We start from the raw sequence: 20,377 nt of genomic DNA on the forward strand, positions 1-20,377 counted from the left end.
GCAGGAAGATAATGAACAAGCACTTAGAGCACTGCAAGTTAGGACAACTGAGCTAGTTGGGCTTTGGCTGGAGCCTCGTATTCCCTTGGATGTTTCCTCTGCTTAATCCAAATTAAGCTCACTTTGCTCAGAGGTTTGCCAGTACGGTAGGTGCAAGGTGAGTTTTGATGCCATGAATAAAGAGGTGGGGCAAGAGATGGATGTCCTGCAACGGGCAAGAAAGAGGAAGGGCAAATCTGGGATGGAGAGTTTGTAGGATGAGCCCATTTCCACAGTATGCTGTGGGATATAAGGTTTGTGATTCACAGAAGGATGAGGAATTATATTAAGAGGAACATCATTCATATAGGATCAACTGATAAGCTAAAACATACATGTATATGATAGTCCTCATCTCTTAGAACACAAACCAGAACAAAATGTTCAGGGGTAGGTAGAAACATCATCCAGAGGTGAATTGCACCTGTGAAGAAGTCTCTGACCTTCCTGTGAATAATGTGGTCTTTTCCAGAGATTAGATCCGTACTGGAATAAATAGGCTACAAACAAAAGAATGCCATTTCAATTCAAAACAGAGAAATTCCCACAGTGGTTCAGATCTCTGGTCCATTTAATTCAGTACTCCAGTGGAGCCACAAGAGCATGCTTGTTCAGAAGCTGTTATGCCCCTGTAGTAGACAGTTCTGTAAGGGTATACCTGTTTTGAGCTGTTTCTGTCTAAATACTGCAATACTGTCACCTCAGAATTTGGGTGAGCCTCAGTGAATATTCATAACTTGTAAACTGTGGGGTTTAGGGAATTGGAGTTTTGCAGTAATTGGGAATTACATGAGACCACCTAGTTCATTAAAACAAAATGAAAGACAGAGTCAAAGCCAGGCCTGCAAAGGTAAACAGTGCATGAATTCACTGCCTCCATATTTAAAGCCTTCAAAGCCTTTCAGTTAAAATCCTTTTCCGCTCTGGATCTCAGCATGAGTCTGGCTGCGGGGAGGTTTTGTGTGGTGGCCTGTCAGCTTCCATCTCCAACACAGTGAAATTCAACTAATTGTAAGTGCACATTGCTCCAGGCGTACACTGCACACACTGCCGCTTGGGCCATGCACACGCACCATGACCCCATCCACCTACTGTAAAATATGGTATTCTCTCCACACACACACACTTTTCTTTTTTGTTATTTGCAATCACCAAAAGGATGACAGGCCAGAGCAAGGAGCACAGATCCCCAGTGTGTTTCTGCAAAAATTGGTGTGGAGGGATTTAGTCCCACAACTGTGTATGTGCCAAGAATTGCAGCAATCATTGGATTGTGCCTCCATTAATGAAAAAGGATTGGCCAGGGAGCACAGTGTGGGGCTGTGTCTGCCTTCAGACTTTGATCTTACCTGCTGAAGCTGACCTCACTGCCATGTCAGGCTCTCTACATTGCAGCTGCAGATCAGAAAGCTTCAAGAGGAAAAAAGGAATAGAAAAATGGGAAATACCTCACAGTTGAAGACCCTTCATGACCCAAAATAGCCTCTGTTAGTGCTAATCCTCAGATACTTGTGAGGTTCTGCAAGGTCAGGCCTAATTTTCTCCTTATGCAAAACTGTTTTGTTCCTGAGCTTTCATGGCAATAATATAGTCACAGATTACTGGCAAACTGTCCATAGCAGACGTTTTTCCAGCACATTCTCATTCTTCAGAATTTGCTATCTGAACTTCACAGAAGTCATCTGAGTTTGTTTCTGGTTCTGGTTTGGATAGGCTGGGCTTTATTTCCATCAAACTAGGGTTTGTTTTCTCACTCCTTAAACTAGAATATTTTTCAATTTAATTTTGACTATCAGCTTGACCATCACAGATTAGGAGTGATGTACTGTTTACATGAATGCCATCATCTTTAATGGGACTCTCTTCTGGGAGAACATTGTAGGAGTATGTTTACCTTCCTCCTCCACAAATTTCCTAACTTCCCCAAGAGGATCATTTTCATCGCTTTTGCTGCTGCCAGCTGATCAGCAAACTACTCTGGGTGCAAATCATATGTTTCATCCTTCTACACTCACTTTTTTTGTCCATCTTTGTGCACCCAGTGAGGTGAGCAGCCACCTGCTCCACCACACCTAACATCCTCTGTAAGGGCCTCAAGGCTCTTGGGGTGCATTAAGCATGATCCAGACACACTGAGAAATCAATCCCTTCAGGGTACTCAGGCAGAGCACGGGTGTCTCCAAAGTTCAATGAGTTTGTCCTGGAGTCAAGTGCCTGCCCCCAGGATCTTAAAGCTCCTGTGGCAATGGGGGAATTTCAGGGAACTTTGTGATCCAAAGCTCAGAAGCTGAATGATGCTAGGTGCCTCCCCAGCAATGGGGAACTGGGTTTCTGAATTAATCTCTTTGTGCCTCAGTCTTGTTTAGCTCTTGTATAAGGTTTAGGAAGAGGTTATTTCATCCCCCCCTATGCCTTCATTGTGTGTTAATACCTGATCCTTTACTGGCAACTCAAGGTGCCATAATTGAGTGAGTCATGTAAATAAGATTAATATTTGGTTAGTTGTTAGTATGCCTTTCAGACTGATCCTCACAAAGTTAATTTCAGTTCTGAGCAACCTTCTTGATGTGACTAGCTTAATTTTCATTACTCTACTGCAGTAGTGTTTCTTGTCCTTCAGATCACCTGGTAACTCTGCTCTCATGTTCAGTCGACCTGTGACACTCTATAATTCAATGCTGCTTCAGTGACAATAACATTGAAATTCAACCACACAAGATCAATTTAAATAAATAGTTCTGACTGCTCTCAAAGAACTCATAATCCAAAAGACTTTCACTGCCATTCACTGCTGAACCTCACCACTTATGCTCACCTAATTAAGCAACACTTTTCTTCCCAAGCCATTACACCTGAAGTGCTGATTATACTGTACTTGGAGTGCTGTGTGCTCTCTGAAGGGCTGTTTGCAGTCTCTGTGAGGTTGCCACTTGATTCCTGATAGAATTGATCCCGTTGCTATTTCTACTTTGATTTGGAGGCAATAATTGAAGTGCTAATGTTCAGGGATGCGTCCACACCACAAGAAGTAGAAGTATGACAATTCCCTTTTTGGAGATGGGGACATTGGAGCAAAGCAATTAGCCCAAAATGTCATCCTCATTTCTGGGCAGCGTGAGAACTATGATCCAGGAGTGCCAGACCCCTCTCCTGAATGTGAGAACACCCTTCTCCAAAAATAAACACTAGGCAGGGGAGCCCTGAGGAAGATAATAGCTGCCACTAGCTTCCTCAGGAATTAATTTGTTAGAGATAAGACAGTCTCAAAAATATTTGAAGGAACAATTCAGTTTCATTAAAAAAAATCTTAGAGGAGTTAGTAGAAACAAACAATACAGTGATGTGTGTGGTGTATGTGTAAAAGTGTGTCAGAAAGAGAGATATAGATACAGATACAGATGTAGACAAATATATATCTATTTTTCCTCTCCCTAACTGAAGTATTCTCATTAGTCTTATTGCTTCATTTCTTTATTTCTAGGTGTTTTAATAAATAAATTTTTTTAAAAAGAGGTCATTCCAAATACAAGGGGGGACTTTTTCTTGGACCTTTCAATGTTGATATACAGTGCACTGGATTTTTCTAATAGAGCAAAGACAGCCTCTGCACATACAGACAGAATAATCAGTGTGACAGTGAAGTCTTGTTTTGAGGACTTAAATGCTAAGAACAAATGGCTTTTCACTGATCTTCTGCAAGACATGAATTTCATCCACAGGGCTTCACAAGGTAAAAAGTGGCACCACAGCAAACTGGAGGCACAAGTATACCTCTTCTCACTTGGCCTTAAACGTCTTACTCATTTGAACTCACATTTCTGAGAAGAGATTACAATTAGGAAGAAGCAGATTAGATAGAATTGAGTGGCTTGGCTGATCCTGACATGTATTCTGATAGGTTTTGTGTTTCTGGAAGTAGCTATTCAAGAGAGTTAGGTCTCCTTCCTTTAATGGAGTCTCTAGGTCTGTTATATCAGATGGGTTGTCTGAGATGGGTTGCACCTCACCCACCTTGTGGGCAGAGAGCCAGTCTCAACCCCAAAGCACAGAGGGAAATGTAGGAGGCACAGCCCAAAGGAATTAAGAAAATAGTGTGTCCTCACATGTCCTTCCTTAAGCAGGGACTCGAGAAGGGCCAGACCCACGGTTCTAACAGATTGCTGAGTCCCATCTCCCATCTCCTGTCTTCACACTGATTTCTGCAAAAGAACATTAAATTTTACCATCCAGGAAACTCTCAGAGGATGGCTTCTTCTGCCAGCTGAACCAGTGCTGGGGAGCAAGCGGCTTCCCACACTTTGAATTCACAGATTGTCTGTCTATGGTCAAGCCTGGATTTTCCCTTGAGCATTCAGGATATGAAGACATAGAATTTTCTCCCAGCAGGGTAAATTCACCTGCCTGATCTCCCCTGAAGTTGCCTGTAATTTCTATGAGAAGCCAGAAATGCCTAGAGCGATTGTTAGTATGGTTGATTGTTTACTTTAAATGGTTCTCCTTTTGCCCCAATTACTTGTACTTTTTCCGGTGACATTTTACATCCCTCAGGTATTTGTTTAATAGTCGATTTTTTCAGCCCCAGTGTCTACAAAAAAGGTGAACTCTTGTTTATGGGGACCTATTTTTAATTTTATCAAGGGCTCATGATGACTCCGGTCCCCTAAGATACAGAGCCCCTGGCTCTCCTATTCCGTTTTCAATATTTCCTCATCCCTGATCCTTTCTCTGCAATTCTTCTTTATATGTCCCTTCTTTCCACAGTAAAAACAACATCTCTGTTCCTTCTTTACTACTACGTTCCCTGTTTCGTTCCAGCAGATCTGTGTTCACCAGTTCGTCCTTTACGATCCTCTCTGACCGCTGCTACCATCATTTTTACTTGTCGCTTGCTGTTCTCTTTCTCTCGCCTTACATAGACTTTCTGAGCTTCTCTCAATAATTCATCCAACCCTCTATTCTGCCAGTCTTCTAACTTTTCAATCTTCTTTCTGATATCTTCCCATGATTTTGCCACAAACTGAGTTTTGAGGAGTGCTTGCCCTAAAGGGTCGTCTGGATTTATCCCAGAATACAGCTGAAGGGCTTTCCTCAGTCGTTCCAGCCACTCAGTAGGGCTCTCATCTTTCTTTTGCATTTCATTAAATGCTTTATTAATATTCTGGCCACGGGGTACTGCTTCTCTAATTCCCTGAATTACTATAGTTCTCAGGTCCTGCATATGAATTCTATGCACCGGATCCTGATTATCCCAATTAGGTCTTTGGAGTGGCCATTTAATATCCGCTTGAGGTCCCTGGGCATGTTGATCATCCCACAGTCTCATTCCTGCTCGTCTAATCATATCTCTTTCCTCGGTAGTAAATAATTGACCAAGGATAGATTGCATCTCATCCCAAGTATAAAGGTTTGGTCCCAAAAATTGATTTAATCTTTCTGCCACTCCGAGTGGGTCCTCAATTAAGTTTCCCATCTCGGTTCTTTTAAAATCTCGTAGGTCAGCCGAGTTTAGGGGTACGGAAATATATCCGATCACAGGTTGAGGTCCCCCCATGGGTATTTCCCTTAGGGGGTACATCTGAGCTGCCCCTTTTTGGCTTCTAGTTACACGTCTAGGAGGAGGGGGAGACTCTTGTTCCGACTCCGGTGGGGGAGTGGGCGCTCTGGGGACCTCTGGAGGGGCTGTGGGAGCAGGAGGGGAAATGTAAGGAGGGGGGGTTAGAAGGGTTTCGTCTAACCCTTCCTTATTCTTCTTTTGTTTAGTTTTTATTTCATTCAGCGGGTAAAGTCTAGCTCCCGGTCTTTTTAGCCACACTCCCGCATACTGACTTTATTCCGGGTTAAGGGTTTTGGTTTGTTTTTTTTTTTTTTTTATTAACCCAGAGATTTAATTGTTGCCTTTATCCAATCTTCTTCTGACCCGCAGACTGGCCAAAAGACATTTTTAGAAATCTTCTTCCCTCCCCATATCTTAGTACAATATTCTATCATCTTCTGCTTATCTTTCCCTAGTGTTCCAGGGAAATATCTCCAATTGTCTAAGACATATGCCAGAGGGGTATTCTTAGGTACAGTGGGTACCCTTCCCATGGGAGTCGAAGGCTTGCTGCCCTTCGCCCCCATCTTCTGGATTATCCACAAACACACACTCACTCGCTCCCCTTGTTCCTGGCCCAGTCCCTCGCGGGAGATGGGAAACGCAGTACTTAAGGGTCCGCACTCGCTTGGTTCAGTATATCGAACCTCTCATTCGCTATAATCCAGGAAACCCAATCCCGCCCGAACGGTAAACCCGCGAACAAATTCGCAATATACTTACGCGTCCTGCGTCTTCGTCCAGACTCCCGTGCACAGAATTTTATGGGATTTTACCGGTTTCTCCTTTGCTCATTATTCTAGAATTTAGGTTTGTCGGTAAGGATGGGGTGGGCTATCAGTCGCGGGGCCGCGGATTGCCGCGGGGCGCCTCCCCGGAGGACAGAAGCCCACCGTTCCTTATCCGAGTCACGGCACCAGAAATTGTTATAAATTGAGACCACAATGGATCATAATCCAATTACAATTTTATTAATTATAGCAAGTAGAATATGAGCAAAGACAGCGCTGGACGGCAGGGGAGTCTGCGCTCCGCCAACTGCCGCACTGATCAGTTCAAACAGTTCCTTTTTATACATTTTTACATCCGTGGTTGTCTTTGATCAGTACCCCTTCTGCTTGCACAAGCGGTATCTATCTGGTTTGTGTAAGCAATTGCGGTTATCTTGTCTCACACAAGCGGTGTCTGGCAGCTGTTTGCATAAGCGGTTTTCTGTCTTTTGCCGCCTAACCTTTACATTGAGCTTAACATACATTTCAATAAACAATACCCTAGTTCATAGTTTCTTACACTAGGATATAGGTACCTGGTATTATTTCATGTAAAACTCTAAGCCATCTTGCTTTGGTAAAGTAAGAACTTTACACTGAAAACATACATAATTTAACCTATTTATCACTTATTTACTGTTTAGGTGAGCTAGATTTGGTTTGCTGTGTGAACTCTAATGCTAAAGCTTAAAATCTACTCCAGGGCTGCTATTGGCATGGTATTTTTAGAAATAAAAAACCCTCAGAGAAGAAAGTAAACAATATAGTTTGCACTGGTGAGAGCTATTGCTTCCAACAATATTCTCCTCAGGAGTTGCCATTTTAGAAAGTTTTTTGTTTTTAAATGTAAGATATGCAGCATAAAAGGTTGTGATTCTACAAAACAAGCACATTAACCTGGTTAATGTGTATACAGTAAGAGTATACAATAAAAAAAAAAAAATGGTAAAAACATGTCCAAACACATTACAGCAACGCTATTCTTTCGTTCCAGGTAGGAAGGGGACAGCTTAATATGGTTACAGAAAGAATAAAACTGTGCTTACAGCTTCTTAACCACAGACAGTTGACCAAAATGAACATAAGAACAGAGTATACAAAAGAGGCCAGTCTTGTACATAAAGGGAAAAGGACAGGAAGAAGTACATGAATCCCTATCAATCCCCTAAAATTTTTATTTAAAAGCAACCGAGTTAAGTAACAGTCCCCCAGCTCCTTTCAACTGTCACTATACTTATGGAAAGAAGTTTTGATCCAACAGCCAACACCATTTCAACCATTTTAAGTGACAGGGGACACCTTTAGCTTTACTTGTGCTATGTCCCAGCTGGTAAGTACATCCTCAGCTTTCACTTTTGTCTGTGTACCAAGAAACACAGTCTAATGACTGTGGTAAGGGCAGGGACAGCCTACCCACTACCTCATCTTTTCACAGCATTCCACAATCTGGGGTTTCAGAACCAAAAGCCTCCCCAACCCTGGCAGAAACACAACACATCCCAGTTAATAATATGCCCTTTGGACTGGTGGAGAACAACTACATCCACCATCTACTGCAGAGTACTTGCTTTTGGTAATGTTCTGAGTACTAGAAGCCAAAGCAAGTTGAGTAAGGATTAAGACAGGTAAGTTTCTTTGGAGTTCTTTGACATTATTGTAAATGCACAGTTAAGCTGCTTCAAAAATACTTACGCTCTTACCATACAAGTGAATACTCCTTGGGCGTAATTGTTATCAGTTATGTAACAAATCCAACCCTAAATATAACAGGATACTTGAGAGACTCATAACATAAAGGTCTTTGGACCCAACAGCCTTTCTAGAACTAAACCTAGGCTTTTCAAGTATAAAGCAAACTTAATTCCTTTCAATTCAGAGATGATCTAAGGCATATAGTTTTCAGGTAAGCATCCATTTGAGCCAAAAATGTCAGGACAAAGGGAATAGTTTTAAACACAATTCTAACTCCATGAAAGGTGGCATACCTCTGTGTAGCATTCTTGCTTCGCTCTTGTGCTTTAATTGCCCTCTAAATTACAGTATCAGTTAAGTTTTCTGGTTTAGTTTTTAAACATTCATTTGACAAGAAACACCTAAATAGAAAAGACTCATATACAGAAAATAATAAAGCATGTTTAACCTTGGAATTTCAATACTGAATTCTGATCAAATTAATTATTTTGCACTTTCAAGGACACATCCCATTTCTAGTTATACAAGTAACTAAGTAAAAATGTCACTACTGATTTCTATCAGTGCACATGAAATTGCCCCCCCTGAACTGGTTGAATTCAGCTACTTCCAGAAACACGAGCTTAGTGCTGCAGCTCCTTACCTGACAAAGGAAAAGCCACGGGTCTCTTACCTGATCAGTTGTCATGTCACACTAAAAATGATACACAATACTTGCGGTTCTGTCCTCCCTCTTGGACCCTCTGCAAGTCTTCTCCTCTTCTGTCTCCAGCTGAGGAATGAGAACAGGTTTCCTAATCTCTTGCCCCATGCCTCCTCCCCACAATAAAAAAAGAGGTCAGGAAAGAAAGTCTGAATTGTGTGTTTTAACACAGGAAAAAAAAAAACCTCAGTACCAAGGCCAAAACTTCCCTTGATGAGTTTCACAGGAAGAACAAACTACTGAAGTAGTACACTTGTTTTTTCCCTTCCATGACATCAGTCTCCTGGGAGCACTGTGGCCAGCATTACACATAGGGCACTTCCATGAAATTCAAGGGTAGAGCTCCAGCAAGACAGCCTATTAAGTTCCTAATTTTAAAGTCTAATTTTAAAATTCAAGTTCTTAATTGTACTTCATGAAAGTTTTAAGAGAAAGAAATGAGTATTTTAAATTTCATACATTCAGGATACTTTAGAATCACCCTTTGGGTTCAGTTTGTACCTCACTACGTAGGCTTCAACAGAGATCATATTTCCACAGCTGATTGCTCGGTGTGGTAGGAGGTTAGGAGAGCTCCTACTGTGGTAATTCTCCATAAGCCCGTGCCCCTGCCCTAGAATTACAACATACGCAAAAATGCACAGTTCTGTTCACATATACAATCTACCTTCATGATGCCAGTGCTACACAAAACATCAGGACCAAGGGGAAAAAAAAAAAAGTCAACAGCCATTTGACAGACTTAATAAAGTTTAATAAAAGAACTTCAAAAGCTATTTAAGAACTGTGATAAAACAGGATATGTGAACATCAATAAAAATTACCTTTTCAACTTGACATATTAATAAACGTAAGTATGGGTCCTAACCATATGTTGAGAATCAGTCATGTCAACAGCTTGTTAGAATGTGGCAAACTAAGTAGGAAAAAAATAAACCAACCACCCTTCACTGACAGTGCCAGTGGTTTTATAATTCAGGTCATAAACTATTGTGCAGCAAACAAACATGACAAAGCCTACCTCCGTTAAATTTGTTTATATGATAAAAAAATAAAATATTAAACTGCTTGTAGTGCAACATTCTATCAGCATACGTAAGTATACCATGCTTTGTAAATTTACTGTTACATTATTTACAGTATATAGCAATGCTTTAAACTAGAGGCGAAAGAACAAAAACAGGTAATGGAAAATGTTTACATACAGGTATGAGTCTTAACATTGTCCACCAAATCATCAAGTTCACTTTGCAGGCTTGTGTGTCATGTGGACACTCCTGCCCCACACCACACGGGCCACCTTTCTGACAGCAGTGGTTTGCTCTGTTTGTAGATAGTGGAAAGACATTTTTAAAAACTGCATAGCCTTCAAGCTTTTCCATTTCTTCAAACACCATTTGTAAGGACAGCTGTAAAATACACAAGAACTCCATCAATTATCTACATCTGATCAATGTGAAAACTCAGTTCCTGAAATCAGATCAGTAGATATTCACTCCTGTAGCGCTGTACCAAAGCCGAACTAAATTAATGCCCTTTCCAGCAGTCTCTTATTGAAGGATGATATTTTATAGGATGAAAGTAAGGGAGGAAAGCAGTTCAAGGATTCCTATCCATTATTTAAAATTCTGAGCTTTAACTGGGAGCTATACAGATACAGAACAATATATGAGAATGCAGACTTGTATGCTGCCTTATTTAACATCCTGTAAAGCTTCTGCTCAAATTGATAAAAAAATGAATACAGTAAAAGTGATGCAGTAACTATGCCTGCAGTACTTGTTTAATTTGATATCACCGTCCTCATAATAGAGAAATAAGGATTAATTATAACAAAATAATTAACTACACAGGGGGAAAGGGCTGTCCCCATGAACCACTTACATACTACAAAGAGTTAAGTAAAATCCATGGAGAGGTGTCTTAAGGACAACTGTTTGAGAAAGACTAACCACCAAGCTGTTCTTCAGATTAGGTCACGTGACTTATGTCTCTTCCCTTACCACTTTACTAGAGGGAAAGATCTGTTCCTCACTTGCTCTGAAGAGTGTCTTTGGAAGACTTTTAGGAGACTGCATCGTTCGATGGGCTGCAACAGCCCTAGAAGAGCTACTTTAGGTCTGCTTAAACAACAAATACTACTATTCTCTTGTTTACATTTCTGCTCATAGCAGACAGGAATCAGAACAACGTTAAGCTGCTTTTATGTAGGAAAAAAAGTAAACAGTTGAAGTTTGAAATCCAGTATTACCTTTAATTTCAAGTCTCAGTCTTTAAACTTGGTATTTTCAGAAAAGACTATATAATAGCTTTGGACAAGATATTGCACCATATATTTTGTGAATTCTCAATTCTAGTAATATTTGTCCACAATACAACAGAAGTAATTCACCTTCTCTATAGTGCATTAGATAACTATTAGGGCTATAATGCATTCCAGGAATACAGAATTCTAAAGTGTTTTCCACAGCGTTACTCTGAGTAAGCAAAGATCTAGAAATAGTTCAGTAAGAGCACTAGTCTTGCTTTAGTGGGCAGGTGGCAGAAGAAAAATCAAAGTATAAAACAATAATCCATTCTACTGTGCATTATTTCACTAGATTCTATGTTACTTTACAGGCTAACTGTGAAAAAGCCAAGCACTTGACACAGCACATTTATGAAATATGGTAATTTACCCAACAACCTGAGATTTTTGTAACCTTACCTTCTGTGTCTAAAGTATTTGGGATTTTGTGTTTTGTTTAACACCCACATTGTTGAGCACTTTGTGCTTGTGCTCTATGTAGTGATCTCAGCTGTCTCAAAGCATCATCTCCATACTGAATACCTGAACCCATTCCTTCTGGATCCAGTTCTCCTGATGAGAAACAAAATGGTCACAAGAAGATAGATCACATGCAAATTATACATTCCAATCTAACTGACAACACTAGATAAAAAATGCATAACGATATTCTGCTCTAGGTACAGAGAGATCTATTGCAGTTCTGTTTACTTTTAGGCAATTGCAAACCTGTAACATTTTCTTCTCTAATTTCAACCATGTGCCCCTAATCATAATTGGAATAATCTCCCTGGGGAAGAGGTGGATTCCCAAACATGGGACACCTTTAAGATTCAGCTGTACACGGTGCTGGGGCATCTTGTCTAGAGCATGTTTTGCCAAGAAAGATTGGACCAAGTGGTCCGTGAGGTCCCTACCAACCTGGCATTCTATGATAATGACAAAGCGGTTTGTCTCTAAGTTAGGCTGCAACAAGAAATGTATTGGCACTAACTACTTCTAACAAATGAAACATCCAAAATGTTTTCTGCAAACACTGTTAAAAACTGCTGCTTTCAGAGACTGGCATGCAAAGAAAGTAGTACTGTAGACACCAAGCCAAACAAAAATAGATCAATCTGACAGTAGGGTTCCATAAAGCACTGCCCCCAGAGGAAATTATCTCAAGCTTCCCTACTTTTGGTATCAGTTTCTGCCTACTCCATATTCTGTGCCTTCAGAAAAACGTTCTTATGGCTGTATCGTGGACTGTCTAAGATTAGAAACATTTAGTCTAAAAAAAAAAAAAAAGAAAGAACAGAAACAAACCAAAGAATCCCTCTGAATAATTTAGTTCACTTCTTCAGATTCATTGCAGTTGACACCACTTGAGGGGTCCAGTTGATAGCTCAAGGGTAGGGCTTCCTTTCAGAAAAGCATCACTGGCCAAGCTAGAGGAACAGGCCAGCAGGAACCTCATGAAATTCCTCAACTACACATGCAGAGCTCTGCACCAGCAATGGAACAAGCCCAAGCACTGGTGCAAGCTGGGGAGCAACTAGGTAGATAGCAGCTATGGGTTAGCACTGGGACACAGTGTCCAGAGGGGCTGTGGAATCTCCGCTCCTGGAACACCTCAGGATGTGCCTCGACAAGCCCTGGGCAACTTGCTCTCCTTTTGAACCTGAACATGCTTTAAACAGGAGGCTGGACTAGAGACCTCCATAGGCTCTTTCCAGTCTCAACTTTTCCATGATTCAATGCATGTGTGTCGGCACAAAGAAAACATGAGAAAACATTTTTTCATCTAAAAATTTGTGTTTGGCATTGAAAAATAAGTGTCTGGAACAGACTTTTCGATCTGGCCAATACTTAAAACTTTGAAGAGATCGAACAGCTAGAATGTAAGAGAGGAAAACTGGAATGCAAATTAGCTGTAATGCCACCTAACACTTAGGAGCCTGTCTCTGATAGAAATCTGCCCACTTGTACTGAGAAGCTTCTGGTATATTTCTAAATCTGCAAAAGTAAAAATGGTTTCAACCAAGAGGCAGGAAGGTCATTTCTGAGAAACACAGTTGCTAGGAAACATCCCTGAAATTTTCAGTATTACTGTTTAAATTCTCTTGACTGTATTTCCTGCTGCATGAGAAGCAGAAAAGTTACGTCTGCCCTGAATACTAGGTTTTTAGTCTGCATTGCTAAAACTGATGTCAGGCTTGATGTTTGTAGGGACATAGCAACCCACAGAATGCACAGCCTACACTCAGAGCTGATACTTAAGGTAAACACCATGTAAAAACATCCATAATTCACACCACCACCCCTTTTAGATACACAGATCTGACTTGGATGTCCTTTCCTATTAAAACATATGGGAAGCAGCTATAAACTAAATGGGTTATTTTAGCACGATGAAATTCTGATTCTCTGGGGTAATTTTATTACGGAACTTTGAATGATGATAGTTACACATGTACTCTTAATTTTCAGGGGAAAAAAACACATTAAAAGAATATAAATCTCAGTTTACCTAATTCAATTTTATAGAGGATTTCTCTTGCACACTGTACAAAGGCCTCTTCAACATTTTCCCCCGTTAGTGCACTTGTTTCCAAGAACATCAGCTCTGCATTTGAGACCAGAAAAAAAATCTCAAAACAAGTCAGGAATATCTGATATAGTAATTCAAAGCATGACAGCTGGGAACAATAGATTTAAATTTTCTTAAGGAGAACTATTGTCAAATAGTATGGTCTAGAAAAGTAGCTTTTGACAGGAAAAATCACAAAAAACTTCCTCTGAAATTTATATATTAATTCTAAGAAGTTGGAATCCAAAGATAATAACCTGGGCTGTGCATACGAAATAGCACATGAAACCAAAGAACTTGATATGGTTTCACATTAGTAGAAAGTTATATGCAAAAGGACAGCCAGTAGCCACAGTTGGTATAAAACACTACTAGCAATTGATTTATAAAAAAAAAACCCAGATTTTACTGATGGCAGGACTGCAGCACAGAAGCTCAGACTGAGACTGGCTTTAGCTGCCACAGAAATGTGTCCTCACACTGGAAATTCTGAACACTACAGACCAGGTAAAGGTCCTCTGGGATCCATGCCACACACTAAACTCTGTTTCCTATGAGTAAAACTCATTGCTTCCATCTGCGGCGCACCCCATCCAACCTTGTCTATGATCTATAGAATCTGTAAGATGCTAAAAAACAGGAAATCATGCTCTCCATTTCCTTCTCAGCCCTTTGGAGGTAAGGCAAGACCTGAAGTTGTATTACATTCCTTTGGGAACATATCTCCTCATAGCAGCTATTCTTTGAGTAGCAGCTGTGACTGGAAGAATCACTGGTAAGACGACTTAAATAGTACATGCAGTTTTCACTGCAGGCACTGTCCTCTCTCTATGGCCCATGTACTGACAGAACTCTCTCTTCTGTAGATATTTTAAGGTACACTGGGCAAAGTACTCCCTAACTGCACAAAAAAATAAATTGTTTTAAGTATTAAGCATCCTTGAATGCTACATGAAGATTTTGTACTACTTACCATTTTCTTGTGCAAACTGGGACGCTTCTAAAAAAGTAACTTCACGATCTGCATCAAGATCCTTTTTGTTTCCACATAGTATTATCACAATATTTTGACTTGCTAACGTTCTAGCATCCGTCAACCAATTCGTAAGCGCATTGTAGGTTTCCCGGCTATGTAGAAAATGACATCCTTCATTAGACTATACTGATTTCTTGTGAACAGATCATTGAACTAAAACCCAGAAGGCAAATCTGTATTTGTAACACACAACAAATTCCTGCTAGCCAGGCAAGTCACCTATACATCTCAATATACCAGCTATGAACTGGGAAGAGTATCGAGTTCTTTCATGAAACTATTGAAAAGTTTTTAAAAAGCAAAATTAAATCAACCACAATATACAAATACACACAATTATAAAATACCTTGTTAATGTGAAAAGCTAAAATTCTAAGCACTAGTTTCAGCCTTTTATACATGAAATTTTGAAATGACACAATGAGTTATTGTTTAACATGGAATTCAACTGATACTTGAGTTCAGGTAAGATTTTAAGAACTTACTACTTCTGTGAAAGTTCAGGCACTCAATTCTACACTTGTGCCAAGACCAAAAAAGACTTTCAAGACTGCTCAGAGGAGAACAGTCCACTCAGGACAAAAAAAAAAAGGCAACAAATCTAGCAAACATCATTAACCAACATAAAACTTATCTGACAATTATCAGTCAGTGGCGGCCAGGAAAAGTGTGGAAATGTGTACGGTAAGGTATTCTCTTGGCTGCCTATAATACTCAAATGTTAAAAGATGCAGAGATGAACAGAATTTTGGGCTACAGTTATGGAATGTGTAGGTAGAGCTAGCTTCTCCAGAAGATGACCTGTTATATCAGCATACTAATACATAGTTTCCACAAATAGGGGTGAACCACCTTGATTAAAAGTGGCTAAGTCTGCTTTTAGTTGCTATTGCACGGCTTCCTGGGCCAGTGGTTGCATGTAGCCCACCACAATCAAAACAGCTACTGGTAGGCCAATTCCCTTGTGTCTAACCCTTTTGAGACTGTTTACATTTATGACACTCACAGTATCTCATGTAAGCAAGTTCTAAAACTTAAATATGCACAAAACCAGAAGTACTTTTTACACTTATTTTCCTTTCTTCCTGCCCATTCTCCATTAGAGGATTAGGTACTTGGGGAGGAATCATTATGCATTAATTGTATCTGATTGTCTATAAGCAAAAAACCCCAACTGTCTATAAGGAAAAGAGTTGCTAGCTTTCTTACCTGGTTATATCATAGACAAGCAAAGCACCTGCAGCTCCTCTATAGTAATTTTTTGTTACAGAACTGAAATAAAATTACAGATGCACATTTCTGTATCATCATCATTGTTTCAATATAATGGCTAATATAATGCAATCTCTGTTATGAGACAGAATTCTACTTTACGTATTTAAAATAAAATTTATATTTTAGACATTATCAGCTGTGCAGCAGCAGACTATTTACAACTAGACTTTTGACAAAGCACTTTCACTAAATATAGCTGTCCAAGGATTCTCAAAGTCCATTATGACCTGTGTGCTGCTGAAGCTACACAGCATCATACTGTATGGCCTGATATAGAACTAGAAGCTGATGGTGGTATCTCTGGCACAAAAAAAGCATAATTAACTTATGTTTGAACTCTCAGCATTGAGGAAAGATTGAGCAAAGTTGTTTTAATTGAACAATTTAACACTCCTTAAGTTGAAGAGAAGGAGGCAATGAAAGCAAAGCAAAGCATCCTTCAAAAGGTAGAGGGAGAAGAAGAAACCTGATCAGCACACAGAGGTGTGACAAGCCTTAAGAACAAAAGAATTAGATAGATTATAAAAATCAATATGAAGAAAAAAAAACAAAAACAAAACCAAAAACAAGAACAACCTGCAAATCTGTGAATACTCTGAACTTGAAAGAGCAGAATTTGCACAAGTCTCTGAAAGTACAATTTCCAAACTCCTCAGAATCCCAGGATATCTGGCCAACACACTGAAGAGATCTCATTAATAGAGACTACACAGCACTGCCCAGCTTTGCCTACTCTTCTATTAGACAAGTCCTTTGGATACATCTGTGACTAGGCAAATCTACAGATTACTTGGATTGCTGCCTATTACTCAGGTTCTACCACCACACTCACCTTTGTTAACCACTGTCCCTGCCTCTAAAACCAGAGAAACTTCCCACACAAACCCCACCTCCCAAAGATATGAAAAACTGATGTCCCGTGTGATGGTGAATGTACTCAGGAATACATGAGATCTTTACTGAGTTTCACCTATGCCTCTGATATGACACAATTAAAAGACAACATTAAAAGTGGTTTTAATCTGACAAGTGCATTGCTTTTTCCTTAAGAAACTTAAGAGATTTCAGTCTTTCTGGAAGCGTATTTAGCCAAGTGAACCTGACAACTGATTTCTTTCCCTCTAATAAAATACTATGAAATTGTTCTCATGCAGATTGAGCAATTTACAACTTATTCCAATCAACAGAAGATCTTCTAAAGACAAAGTTAAGCACACGTGGTTAGTTAAAAAACTATTCTGAGTTTGCCTAGTGAACAAAATTTTAACCACATACATATTCTACTCGTGTACATTAACTATCACAGAAAATACCTAATGAAAGGGCAGAACCTCAGGTCCTGCAAGGCAGCACTGCTTTACTGGAATCAATGGATCTATGTTGTTATGTCCAAGTCGGAAGATCTGGCCCAGTTAATAACATGAAGGCAGACAAACACTTCTGCTGACCAAGAAATTTACAAGCAGAGATAAATAATACCCAACACCCACACCAACAATTTAATAACAAACAGTAAAATGACTGAAAACAGTACCTGAATCTTTCTTGTCCTGCTGTATCCCATATCTGCAATTTTACATATTTACCACCAACATTTATGATCTTTGAACCAAATTCCACTCCTATAGTAACATTTGAGACGTCTTTGACTACAAAAAAAAGAAAAAAACCCCAGACTTATTTAGAAAATAGAGTGAATAATTATTTTTTACATAAACCAATTTAGGTATAATCAAAACACATCAGTGTTCAAATTACAAACTACTTCCTGAACCATCAAATTCAGTGACACTCAGAAGTCTATTGCCACTGTGCAGAAATAAACATTCTTACAATTTTTGAACAGGTTATTCAATTCAAAATTACTGCTAGAAAGGCCTGCCTTAATCTAATCATTCCCTGTTCACATTAATAAATGGCGAGATAACTTTTGTACACTTTTTTTCCCAACTGTGTTTTCTAATACTTTGATGCAATTTAAAATTAAAATTCACAGAAAAGCAGAACACAAAAAGACACAGTCCTGCCCATAAATAAGCAAGAGCTACTTCTTCTTTAAAGGTTGAAGTTAAGATATTTGCTCTATGTACACTGTTGATATCACAGATTCTCAGCAATATACAACTGCCCATACGGGAAGCAAGGCCACAGTTCAAGTTCAATCACAGGATCATGCCATGTTCCTCAGTGATTACACACTATTATCCTTAGGAGATAACGCAAATTACCATTTGGTTGAGAAAAATAGTAGTTATCTTAGTTTTACAAAGGTTTCTAAATGCATATTATTTTTGTTTAATCATGATGCTAAATGCACCACCCAATAGGAAATTTTCTTTTATATCATCTATTAATCTCTAAATAATATCTACAATGGAGTCTCTACCAGTGTTTATTATAGAACACAGTCCTTAACAAAGAACATGGATTGTCTATGTTGAAAGACTACAGGGTTTCTAAATCTACTCAAACAATTCAACTTTTCTTTCATCTGCTCAGTATTTTTTTCTAAAAGATCCGAGTCTCTACTGTATGTCTAGGGAAGCTTGTAGCTGCAAGATGTAATTCTCACAAAAAAATAGTCTATTTTCATCAATATCCTGCTATATTTGAGAGCAATGGAGAATACTGCTCAATATCATGCTTGTGCTTAGAGGCAAACACAGTGAGCAATAAAGATTTATAGCATGGTTCTGAACATAATTCTCAGTCAAAATCCTCATATAGACAAGTAGGAGAATTACAGGAACTTCCATACAAAGAATAGATGTTCATGTAGGCAGAGCCTTCATCTGTAGCACAAAGCAATGAAGAAATCTCACTGTGCTCATATACTTACACTCCTTTTCAATAAATTGGTGTAGCAAACAGGTTTTTCCAGTTCCCGCGTTTCCTATGACCAAAAACTTAAACAGGAAATCTGAATATTGCAAGACGGAAAAAAAAAAAAAGCTAGATTTTAGTATGCACTCACATTTTTGTCACAAGACCAAGTACACAAGCCGCTATTCTCTAGTAGCTGTTACATCAAAAAGAAGGGACTAGATGACAAAATCTTCCTCACGCCGCCGCCGCCGCCTTCCTCCACAGCGGACCGCCCGCCGCCCCACCCCTCAAGAGGCGACTGCTCGGCCCCGGGCCCGCTCCCCAGGAGGGGAGGAGGAAGAGGAGGGTCCCCCCACCCCGCCCGCCCCCAGTTCCTACCGTAGGTCTCGGACATGGCAGTCTGCGGTATTTCGGGAGCTGTGAAGCGCGCACGCACAACATTATACCCCTGCCGCCGCCGCCGCTGCCGCCGCCCCCGCCGCCGCCCCCGCCTCTCCTGCCGCCTCTCCTGCCCGGGGTCGGTGCTACCCGGCGAAGCCGGGCGGGCAGGCTGGGAGGGAAGCGGAGAATCCATCGGAGCCTCCAGCGCCCCGGCCCGCCTCAGCGCCGCCAGCAACTGCCGCCAGCAACTGCCACTGCCGCCAGCAACTGCCACTGCCGCCAGCAACTGCCACTGCCGCCAGCAACTGCCACTGCCGCCAGCAACTGCCACTGCCGCCAGCAACTGCCGCGGCTGCGCACGCGCGCCCAGCCCGCCTCGCCCGGCGGCGGCGGCGGCGGCGGCAGGAAGAGAGAGAGTGTATGTATGTGGGGGGGGGGGGGGGGGCCGCGAGCGCCGCCTGCCTGACACCCCCCCCACTTCCCCGTGAGGGGCAGGGGCGGCCCTACGGGTCGCGTCCGTGTTCACAAAAAACATCTCCCTCTTCGGGGCGCGCTCAGTGCTGTTGCGGTGCCTGCGTTTGGAAGCGGATGGTGTTCGTATGATTTGGAAGTTCCCCTCCGCTCCTCCTGGAAAATGTAGCAGCTGGGCAGGCTGCGGCGGGGAGCGGAGCGCTCCTGTCTGGCTGCCCCTAGGGAGGAATAGTCCCTGAGTCCCTTCTGGTACATTCTATTTGTCGCAAATCTGAGCCGATTCCAGCTTTTTCATACTGTTTTTCAAATTTCTCAGCGATTTCAAGCATTTTTTTCTCTGGTGCAGAACCCCCCTGTGACAGTTCCCCCTGAAAACTGTATCCTGCTGTCCAGCTGTAGTCCTAAAATATCTACCCCAGATTTTTTGAAATACCATCCGTTGCCTTGCCCCACAACAGCCAGCATTTCAGCCAAAGCATTTGAGCCTTTTTGCTGCAAATCTCTCTGAGGGATATGGTATATATAAGCTAACAGGGATTTTTTTTTTTTTTTTTCAGTGCTCTACACTTCACCATTGCTTTTCATACCTCCAGGATAAACGCCAAGGAAAGTTGGAGGGCACTAAGACTCCACCACAACAGCCTGTCCACCTTTTCCCTCCCCAGACAGGGCTTCCTGAGTGTCCTCCATGTTCTCCTTTCTGCCAGTCCCTTTAAAAATTCCTCTTCTGTT

At 40.8% G+C, this 20,377-nt stretch overlaps 1 protein-coding gene across 5 annotated transcripts; it reads right to left on the reverse strand.

Moving 5' to 3' along the window:
• Positions 1–7,041: 7,041 nt before the first annotated feature.
• Positions 7,042–19,562, reverse strand: LOC122153728 (ras-related protein Rab-4A-like). 5 transcript variants are annotated; one of them, XM_042795990.1, is made up of 8 exons: positions 19,172–19,556; positions 18,807–18,887; positions 17,502–17,616; positions 15,902–15,964; positions 14,630–14,784; positions 13,597–13,692; positions 11,505–11,657; positions 7,042–10,206 (listed from the first exon to the last, which is right to left on the reverse strand). In XM_042795990.1, exons 1-7 carry the CDS (start codon positions 19,365–19,367, stop codon positions 11,542–11,544), a joined length of 822 nt encoding a protein of 273 aa, XP_042651924.1. In that variant the 5' UTR covers positions 19,368–19,556; the 3' UTR covers positions 7,042–10,206; positions 11,505–11,541. The 5 variants fall into 5 exon arrangements, with proteins under 5 accessions (XP_042651924.1, XP_042651928.1, XP_042651925.1 ...); XM_042795994.1 differs by lacking the exon at positions 18,807–18,887 and having other exon boundaries at positions 19,172–19,558; XM_042795991.1 differs by having other exon boundaries at positions 7,042–11,657; positions 19,172–19,557.
• Positions 19,563–20,377: the final 815 nt, after the last annotated feature.

The sequence above is a fragment of the Tyto alba genome, unplaced genomic scaffold (assembly GCF_018691265.1).
Source record: "Tyto alba isolate M040663 unplaced genomic scaffold, T.alba_DEE_v4.0 Super-Scaffold_22, whole genome shotgun sequence".
Classification (NCBI taxonomy): Eukaryota; Metazoa; Chordata; class Aves; order Strigiformes; family Tytonidae; genus Tyto; species Tyto alba.